Genomic DNA, 10,881 nt, shown 5'->3' with positions numbered 1-10,881 from the left:
TCTCAAGAAGAAAATACTACTCTTTTCACTTTCCAGGGTTTAGTTTTATAGTACATTTCAGCGCATAAATTTTATCGGGAGCTACAGAATGCAGCAACTACTGCAAAATCAAAAACTAGTAGAAGAGCCAAAAACATAAATATGGTGGTTTTGAAAATGAGAAAAGCATATTCTTATTCTGTATAGATCACAACTTCTGGCATTTAAGCAGCCAAACTTTTTGAGGCAATCTCAAACACATTCTCAGATAGTCCATTGGTGGACATGATCATCTCCAGCTGTGCCTGCAAAAAAACATGCCAATTTGCCTATAATGAATTTGCCAGTAAAAAAATGACTGATCAACAGTGGAATCATTGACCAGAAACATGACTTGGTAGAATTGTTATTTGATATTTTTCCTCATAAATAATCTCTTTTGGATGGTTGATCTTTAGAGTTGCATTTACTGGAAACTATAAACATGTAGAAATATACAAGGTTGCACATTGAAAATTGCACCAGCTAGTTACCTTGGCAAGGGTTTGTCTGGTTTCATCATAGCGCCTCCATCTTGAGAAGGCTGACACCCTGCGGGAGGCCACCTGTAAGCCATACAAGTTAGAGAAGCAACTAAACACCCTTAAGATACTGACAATTGACTCACAATTCTAGAGATGCTTTTGTTTGAATCAAACCCGAGGATTAATTTTGTCTAGTTGCACCACCATCTCCCCTAAGAACTGATAGCCTGACCCATCCTTTGCATGGAAATTCACAGGAGACCCACAAAATCCTCCAATGAGCGAGTATACCTATTTCACAAAGAGATTCAAATTCAATAAAGCCTCCAATAATAAATAAATAAACATGATTGCATGTGCACAGACATTGCCGATTGCTTACATTGTTTGGATTACGCAGGTCAAATGCTGGATGATTGAAGAGGTTTCGGACATTCTCAACATTACCAGGAATGTCAGACATGGCTTGGAGGGCAAACCACTTATTCACAACCTGACAAAAAGAGAGAACATATTATCAGAAAGCCATAATAGGAGCCCAAATGCAGCAATCAGAAACTGGCATTTCAAAAAAACTGAGAAATCCTTTTGAACACAGAGCAAAATGGTCATAACAATATTATAGAGAAGGTTCAAAAAAGAGGAGTTGCAGGTTATGGAATCAACAACAAAATATGTTCATTGCTGTAACTTATTTATTTAGAAGACATTATAGAAACTAGGTCTTTATCTTCTGAAAATATAATTTCCTTCTGTCAAAACACAACAAATCAAAAACATAAAGTTCATTGAAGCAATTACAGAACCATTGAGTTAGAGATTCACCAAAAAGTCATGCTGCCATTTGTTGTAGAAGTCAGCCAAGACTTCATCACGCATTTTACCAGGGTTATGGGCTATGGCTGCCAAAGCTGCAAATTGTTCCGTCATATTTGTGGCAGTTCTGTACTCATGTAGTTCAAGCTTTGTTATCTCCTCATCTTCCAGTGATGCAAGATATGCTACAGACGGTTGAAAAATGAAACCACAAACATAATTAGCATAAGATAGTTTTAGTAAAAAAAATCTTGAACAATGCAATACCAGATCCTAAGCAACACATACCTAAGGCAACATTTTTCAAAGCACGCCTAGCCATGTTAGGATGGTTAAACACATATTCTTCTGAGCTCCTATTATTTTCAACCTGTGAAGCACAAAAGATTCATTCACTAATGGTGATTAATTAGGAAATGGAGACATAAAAAGTACAACGTATTATATTCTAACTCCACAGTAGATGTCATACTGTGGTTAGAAACTCTGCTTTCAGTTCAGCGGCAATCTGCTTCCTCATAAAAGATCGAACAGCATGAACAGCATCAGGGTCTGCAACTTCCATCATGTCCATTATTTCTCCTTCACCAGGCAGAGTTATTGCCTTTGCAATAAATTCCTGGATAACAAAAAGGGAAGTTAAGCTGATTAGCGCATTCATCTTCTGTCTCCTCCCTGCTCCTCAACCTAAAAGAAAAAAAGAGAGGGGGGGGGGGGGAGGGAGAGGGATCCGGTGGATTGGTTGAAAGTGGAATAAGATTATCAAAGAAAAAATTCTCATTATACTTTATCCAAACTGGAGTCACAAAGTATGCTTCTGAGCCCATGCACAAACTTTGGATTCAAAGCCAATGGTTTCTTCTGTTGGAAATCAGCCACTAAGCTCAGCATCAGCTTCCTTGCCAAGATCTGTCCAGCTTCCCAACTAAAACAGAAAGGCAGAGCTAAATAAATTTGCTCTATATCTGTCAGCTTGACCATAAATAAAATAGAATAAAAGTTTAGAGAAAGACAAACCGGTTAAATTCATCTGAATCATGAGCAAGGAGGAAAAACAGATCACTTTCAGAGAGATCTGATTCGAAACGGATAGGAGCACTATAACCACGCAATATAGAAGGAACTGGCTGCTCAATTATGTTAGGGAAGACAAATTCTTCCTCTTTCTGCTTAGCACCATCAAAGGTTATCACTAAACCAGAGGTGCATATAAATAGTTGCATGTTATTACTTAGGTTTGCTACACTGAAAATTTAAAATCAGTTTTTCTAACGAATATAAAAAAACTTTTATAAGATTCTGTTTTGCTTAATAATAGGTAAAATAAAGTTCATACTACAATTAACCATTTAAAAGCACTTCCATTTTGTAAGAATTATTTGCAACACGGCTTGCCAAGAAATTTCCACATACATGTCTCTGGGTGTGTGTGCAGGTGTGTTAAGCCCCCATTAAATCTGGGGTGAAAGAAAAAAGAGGAGACCCCTAGATGCACTAATTATAACTGCCATGGAAATTGGAGAAGAAGCAAAAACCAAGGATAAACCAGCTTAAACATGTGAAGCGGAAGAAGTATGAGTTCCCAACTGACCTTGGTTACTCTAAGAACTGTTGAGTATACTGGTTGATTGTTGCTAGTAATGGACTTCAATATTCCATCATGATACACAGAGAAGAGAGGCATGTCCTTGCCAGCTGAATCAAGTAGACCTAATGCCACAGGAATGAACATGGGTTCTTTAACTGGTTGACCTGGAGTTGGAGGTACCTCTTGGCTGCACAAATGTCCCATTTAGATTCGTAATATATTTGGACTGGGAAAGGAAGATTATTATTTCTCATAACAAAGTTCTTTGCACATTATACCTAAACTTCAAGGAGAAAGTACGAGCTTCAGCATTGTAGGATGATGTAACTTTCACAAGAGGTGTACCAGCTTGGGAGTACCTGTCATTTATATTGTATTTCAAAAATAAACAATGAAACAAATAATATAAACTACAAAAATGAAAAGAAAATTAAAAAAGGATAAATTACAAAAAACCCTTCTGACACTTGGTAAGTCCCTTACATCCACCCCTTATCAAAAGTGAAATTAAATGGTTCTGGACATTTAGTTTCATTAATAAAATGGTCCTGTAAAGATTTTAAGTAAAATGTTAACCAATGGTGGAAACCAAAATTTATTCTCAAAATACCCTTAAGATTTAAATGATTTATATCTAACTCATTCCCAACTCTCACCTACCTTTCCCACCCTTGCAGATCTCTAAATGTGAGATTGTTTTTTTCACTGACAATTGAACCAAGCTTCTGTTTATTCCCTTTCTTTGAAAATTTTTGGCTCACCCAAAGGTATTGTCTTCCCAAATCAATATCAGTTTCACCCTAAAAAAACATAAAGCAACGTATAGCCAAAAATCATAAAATGGAGGTGAATTCTTCCACATATCAAAGACAATTTCCTTGCTGTGAAATGTAGTCTCTCCCAACCAAATGAAAATCACAAAATGAACCTCCATAACTACATCAGAACCAAGCTCTCAAAGCTCAATCTGGACAAAAACACAAATGGAATCATCCATTCATGAAAACAGCTACCCATTTGGGATCTTCCCATTTATCATTCTCCCTCTCAAGGTACTCATTCCACTAATCCTCAAATCCATAAACCCCAAATCCTCATGCTTATTCATTGGACAAAGAGCATTAGAATGGTGATACAGTCCAAGAATACTAGATTTAGGGATTATTTTGATTTAATCTTTTATTGTAAAATTATGAAGATTATATTTCTATTATTTAGGAAATGTTAGTAGCATTTCTATTATTTAAGAATTCTATTATTATTATTTAGGAAGCAGAATTTTATTTTATTTAGGAACTTTTGAGTTTTCCTACTTAGTATTGGTTTAATATTTCTAATTAGAGTTTGATTTGTATTTTCTTATTTAGGGTCTGCTAATCCTAGTATTATTAGGACTAGTTTTTTTACTATAAATACCTAAGCCTCCTAGGCATGTTGGGAGACTTCTATTATGACATAATTGACAATTGAGAATAAATGAAGTTGAGAATGTTTTTCTCTTGATCCTGTGGTATTTTCTTGTTCTACATCAAATGGTCAATAGCTAAATATCATGAGCCTGCTTCTCATCCACAGAGACAAACTGACTTTTCTTCTCATGATGAGATCAGAATTCATTCTGGACGGGAAGCATGGTTTTTCCACACATTATACCTTTTGAACACAGTGGCTAAGAAGGTTGGTAGATGCATGGTTGCTCTCAATGATGGAGCTCAGCTCAGTAGTTAGGTGTTGGAAGAGATATATATATATATATATATATATATATCACATGACTGAAGATCGAACAATAATCACATCTACAGAGAGTAATTTTGTGTTTTCTCATTTAGTAAACAGCCCTGCCACTGGTTTTCTAAAGAACTAGACCATTCACATTTTGGAATCTCCAGAACCATTTAATAAGCTTTTGAAAATGGAGATAAATATAGTTTGCTAAATGAAACGGGTTCTATAATGTACCTAAAAAAGTACATACCATTGTAAGAAATTAGCAAAATCTGCATCATTTGCATCTCGCATGGCAGCAAAGAAGTCTTCACAGGTTACAGCTTGGCCATCATGCCTCTTAAAATAAAGATTCATGCCCTGAAACACAAACAGAATGCATCTAACTGAACTCCCCAGGATAAGCAATTTCATGGTAAAAGCTAGTAATCCTGTGACATAAGTGTTAGTTCAAGGTTTAAACATATGCTCAAGCTATACCTTTCTGAAACCTTGACTCCCCATCAAGGTTTTGTACATCCTGACAACTTCAGCTCCCTGAAATGCAAGATTAAGTAATTGGCATCTGTGAACACCCTCCGTTACCCCTTCCCCGGTCGGCCCAACAAAGGTAAAAAAGAAAGGTCACAAGACACGCATGCAGAGGGAAATTGACAAACCTTTTCATAAACCTGTTGTAGACAATGAACAACCAAGAAATAAAAAGAACAATTACATATCTGGTCAACTGACAAAAGATTTGAATGAACTCAAAGATGGAGCAAAAACTATTGTCAAACATACCGTGACTGCAAGTTGGAGTTGGTGCATAGCCCCGTATTGAAATCATTCCAGTATTGCAAAAGGAAAGCAAAACATCAAGGAGCACCCTTCCAAGATAAGTATTTGATGTAACCTTGACTCAGTACATCATTTAGAACAGAAACTTACCTGTGTAGAAGTTATCCATCTGCATCCACAAAAATTAAAAAAAAATGACATGAATACAGCACACAGGCAAACACTTGCTTAAAGCAAGCTGATAGATTTTCAAGAAGGTATCATCTGATAAGTAAATTTCAGACCTTGATGTAAGAATGTGGTCGTACAGGATGAGCCATAGGACCAGCATCCTGGATTATTGCAAAAAAGATTTATCAGCACCTAAATATTGTTTGGCATAGGGTATAACATATTACATGTGAATCCACATATATCAACTTAAAAATACTATAGAATAAGACTAAATGTATATAAGACTAAATGTATCACTCCTATGAATGAAGGAGGAGAATTCAAACCTGTGGAAACTGATAATTTCGAAGCCTTGAAACATCAGCTATCCTCTTTACAGTACGGCTTCCCATGTCTGATGAAAATTCCTAGCAATAGAGAAAGCTTTCCTATGTTAAAAAGATAAGATTCTGTTGTAAGGATATAATTGACACTCACTACAGAGGAAAGAAGAGCTGTACCTGATCCCGGAATACAGTAAGACCTTCCTTTAAGCTGAGCTGGAACCAGTCACGACAAGTCACTCTGCAAGTGTTTACTTAGTACTTAAAACAAGTTCCATGATTCCATCACATGTTTGAACAAAACAAAAGCAATACAAAAAATAACACCCATAACCATAAAATGATGAAACAATATAAATAGATGGCAATAACATTTGGCAAGGAAACAGAAATCTTATTTCTCAGCACGGAAAAATAGAATGTGATGACAGTAATAAGTAAAGACAGGATAAAAAAATCGAGGCGTATTTTATAAAAGATAAAGAGTATCAATGGGTATAAGCCAACCTGTTACCAGTCCAGTTGTGAAAGTACTGTATGACAGAAATAAGATTAAAACAAAAGGTCAAAATAATATTATTATCTAATTTTAGTAAAAGCTAACATTTGGTGTACTTCATGTTACAGATATAAATCATCAACCTCATGACCGATAACTCCCAAAATTGCAGCATAATCTGCATCTGATGCAGTTTCTGGAGATGCCAAAACAAGCTTGGAATTGAAAATCTATTGAAAAGAAATCACCTCACAAATTTATTAAGATCAAAGAGAAATAATCTTATATCAATTAATAAATAACTCCAGAAAAAGTTATAAGGCATACATTTAGACTTTTGTTCTCCATAGCCCCCCTGGCAATCAATCAAAATACAATTAGCTTCAATAATTTTGTGTATAAGAGCGAAAAATATTTGTTATCATCATATAGAGAAGACATGAAATTACTTGTACCCTACAAAGAATGTAACTTACATGTCAAAATCTGGAACAGCAACAATATTAAAGAGATCCAAATCGTATTCAAGACCAAAAACCTGCTCATAGAATTATATCATAGCAAAGCACACATTAAAATCATGACCAAACAAATAACCTTGGGATTAAGACTGGGAAACATCAAAAGCTTGGGAATGAAGATACTGACATCCTCATCCCATTTCATTGCTGCTTTAAGCGCAAACATGGCATGTGCTGTCTTTGGCAGGTCTTGGGCTGGAGTCCAAATTCTTAGTGACACCTTTCGACCAGACCGGGTAACAAATATGTCATCCCTACTCTCCAACTGTCCAGCAACCAAGGCAAACAAGTAGCAAGGTTTCTTGAAGGGATCTTCCCAAAGAGCAAAATGCTTACCACCCTGCAATGGAACCAGAAAGTGAAATTGTTGGAATAGTGTCAACTACTAGGGCACGGGGAGATTGGACAAATGCTGCATTACTAAAATTCACCTCAAGATCTCCTTGTTCTATGAGGTTCCCATTAGACAAAAGTACTGGGTACAATGATTTATCACCTTCAACCCAGCATGAGTATTTTGCCATTATATCAGGGCGATCCTGTTAGCAAATTAGAATACAAGAAGTGAATTAGACTGGAATTTTGTAAAAGTGACTGTAGAAATAAACACTTTCACAAGTAATTAACCTGATAGAAAGTAATTTTGCGAAAACCCTCTGCTTCACATTGAGTACAGAAATTCCCAGATGACTTGTAAAGTCCCTATAGAGAGAATTTAAAAACTATGGTAAGGCATGAAGTAGTCAAGTGTCACAAGAAAATTTGGAAGGAAGAACATCTGTATCACCTCTAAGGATGTGTTCTTCTGAGGATATATCTCAGTAACAATTTCCAATGAAAATGTACCGGTAGGTGGTGATGAAATTGTCAAATGGCGTGAATCCACATGAAAATCTTTATCCTGGAAAAAAAAAGGAAAGAAAAAATAAACTGAAGTTAAAATTACCAAATAACACACCCTCTCAACTTCATAAAGGGACAAAACAAAATTAAACGTAATGAAAGGGGGAAGGGGGGGGGGGGGGGGTGTTGCGCAGGGGGAGAACCTGTCGAAACTGACTGAGTCAAAGAAATATCACAAAATGGCAAACGTATAGTATTGGAAAGCCAGAGATGGATGTCATTTGATTAAGTTACTAAAAGAATATCTATAATGGAGAGGAAAACAAATTTCAAAACCCCCTATAGTAAGGACTTAGAAGAAAACAAATCCATGCACAAAAAAGCAAAAGCCTTCTAAAGTCTAAACAGAAATTTATGATGAGAACAGAGCTACAAGCCTAGCCATCTTTTGGGAGAGTAAAAGAAATTACTCACCTTTAGTTCCTCACTATTGACCTTAACTGAAATTAACTTTAGATCATGACCATCCAAAACCAGGGGGGGAGAAGAACCTGTTAAACAACACACAGACCATTAATTATTAAGATTTGAACTATTGCTATTGTATGAACAACATTTATGAATTCTTCCTAACAATGATCTAATAAAATTCTTAGTGCAAGAATGGCCTCCTTACCTTCAACCCTGGGGAAAACAGTTATTTTTGAACTAACAATTGTCTTCTCCTCACCCAGTGAAAATTTTAAATCCACCTGAAATTATAGAGATATAAGCACACAAGAACACAGGCAAAGGCCAATTAAAAGGAAATTCAAAGTTCTAGCAGTTAATAATTAACTTAAGTAAGCTTATCCATACCGTATCAAAGTAGTAATCCGGCAACTTGTAATCCTTCAAAAAGATTTCTTTTGGTATATCCATTTTAGATTCTTCAATTTGCTTAGGCAAGGGTTCTGTGGCAACTGAACAAATTAGCCTCCTACAGTCTTCCTTGCCCTTCTGAAAAAGAAAAATAAAAAAAAAAATTCAAGGAATGCGTGTATCCAACACAAGAAAACCATTTATTACGTTCACACATCAAATTTGTGACACTGCACATAAGCGCAGATGTATGCATGTGGGTGTGTATAAACGTACATGAAACATCAATTCAAAGTACAGCAGCTTAGAGCTTACATGTAATGCAGGATACAGAAACCGATAATTCCTTCTAAATGTGACCTGGGTTCCACAATTTTCAAAATTAAAATTCGGAAACCTTCAACTGCTGTGAGTTTGAATATGCATGGAAAAGAAAACACAATAAACAAACCTCTGAACTAAGAAAACGCCTATATTTGGAAATATTTTTCGCTGAATTCTGAAAGCAACTAACTCGGCCTGTAGCCTGAAGCTGCAAATGGAAATAAATACATAAGCAAGTGTGTGTCTGTGTGTATATGTTTGAATAATAAGTAGCCAAATTTCAAACGTGGCACAAATGCTACAACAACCACTTGAAAGAAAAAAAAAATCATTTTCATATTCATTAGAGATTAAGAGCAAGTTATAGCGAGGTAAGCTCAAACTCAATAATCCAAATATACACCCCACTAGCAAAAATGAGTCATTTTGATGATACACTGATAGAACTAATGCCAGTTATATAATAGTTACAAATAACACGTATTCTCAGTTGATTGTTGAACATCCTTCTAAACAATAACAAAAGACTCCTATAAACAAGTGAGAGAATGGGATATGAGTAATCACAGGAGCAGAGGAAATCAAACCCAAAAGACTGGTCTTTGTGAAACACTAACTTTTGCATGGAAGAATCAACCGAGCCATTTAAACTGAAAAACTCCTATATAAATTACTGTAGTCTATTAGTTAGACCCAAGGCTTTGAGCACAGGAACAAAAAAAAGACCAGAAGTTCAAAACCCAGAAAAGGCGCCTAAAACCCTTAAATCGAAGAGACCCACAAAGAGAGAAACAGAGCCTCAATGGCTTCTAATAAAGGAGCTGTGGATAATTCAAATTGTGAGAATATGCATAAAAATTAGAAATTAATATGAAAGAAGAAATCGGAGCTACCTCGTTGTGATGATCAGATGAGGTGAAAAACAAGAGTATTTCTCAGAAAACAAAGCCTCAAAATGAACAAAATGACCTTCCACTTCTGCCCCACAACAAGATATTAATGTAGATATTAATTAATAATAATTAAAAAAAAATTGTTTCGATTAAACTAAACAGAAATTGCAATATGACAATAGTGAGGAAGCTCACAGGTTCAGAACTTTTTGAAAATTGTATCTGCCTCCTCCTCATGGGATGGGAATCATTTTCAAAGCCCTTATTATGGTCCATGGTAGTCAAAACTAAAAAGGCTCATCCAGAGACTAACAGAGGTGGACATGAGGGATCTGATGCATTGAGCCTGAAAGTCCTTTGAAGCTCAAAATGGCCCAAATCTAGTGATTTCAATGAAACAGAAAGGTGCGGATTTATATGAGAAATAGTTTTATAATTATTAAATATTTAAATTTGATATAAATATTTAATTTAACTATTGTGTAGTTTATTTTTATATAAAATTAAGTTTATATTAAATGCATTAAAAAAAAATTTTTAAATCCATAGATTCTTTTTATGAGAGATTTTTTTTATTAATGATGCAATTAATCTAAGCTCGACTATATATAAAAATAAATTTAATAATTTTTAAATTAAATATTTATATTAATTAAAAAATTATTTATGTTAAAATTTGTGTAATATTTATTAAGATATGCATATAATTAAAATAATAAATATACAAATATTGGTATAAATATTTGATATAAGAGTTGTTAAATTTATTCTTATATAAAGCGGAGCTTATAGTAGTCACACCCTACATTAAATTCATATATTCTTCAAAATGGCCTACCCATAATCCTTTTAACTTATTACATCAATGAGATTACGAGTTCTAACTCCAATTTAACTCATAACAAAATATCTTTAATTAAGATTTCATTTGTTTCACAGAAAATAATTTATATATAGAAGTATTTTATGTGAAAAACATTTTTTATTATTTTTATAGTAATGTTAAACTAATGGCATATGTTTATATT

General features: G+C 34.7%; 1 protein-coding gene across 1 annotated transcript; it reads right to left on the bottom strand.

Moving 5' to 3' along the window:
- On the bottom strand, nt 1-9,870 carry LOC110648823 (puromycin-sensitive aminopeptidase). Its single transcript, XM_058153682.1, has 33 exons — nt 9,854-9,870; nt 9,088-9,168; nt 8,952-8,996; nt 8,634-8,774; nt 8,452-8,527; nt 8,250-8,326; nt 7,720-7,833; nt 7,560-7,634; nt 7,364-7,471; nt 7,060-7,272; nt 6,888-6,949; nt 6,739-6,766; nt 6,555-6,641; nt 6,420-6,445; nt 6,090-6,153; nt 5,916-5,996; nt 5,700-5,747; nt 5,566-5,584; nt 5,419-5,423; nt 5,295-5,306; nt 5,116-5,172; nt 4,886-4,995; nt 3,186-3,266; nt 2,911-3,094; nt 2,337-2,485; nt 2,106-2,244; nt 1,792-1,938; nt 1,608-1,689; nt 1,329-1,504; nt 886-996; nt 678-794; nt 513-584; nt 1-284 (listed from the first exon to the last, which is right to left on the bottom strand). The coding sequence occupies exons 4-33, from the start codon at nt 8,694-8,696 to the stop codon at nt 204-206; spliced, it is 2,664 nt and encodes an 887-aa protein (XP_058009665.1). The 5' UTR covers nt 8,697-8,774; nt 8,952-8,996; nt 9,088-9,168; nt 9,854-9,870; the 3' UTR covers nt 1-203.
- Between the last annotated feature and the right edge of the window lie 1,011 nt (nt 9,871-10,881).

The sequence above is a fragment of the Hevea brasiliensis genome, chromosome 9 (assembly GCF_030052815.1).
Source record: "Hevea brasiliensis isolate MT/VB/25A 57/8 chromosome 9, ASM3005281v1, whole genome shotgun sequence".
Classification (NCBI taxonomy): domain Eukaryota; kingdom Viridiplantae; phylum Streptophyta; class Magnoliopsida; order Malpighiales; family Euphorbiaceae; genus Hevea; species Hevea brasiliensis.
The sequence above is the reverse complement of the archived record's forward strand: the minus strand, read 5'-3'. Positions and strand labels throughout refer to the sequence as shown.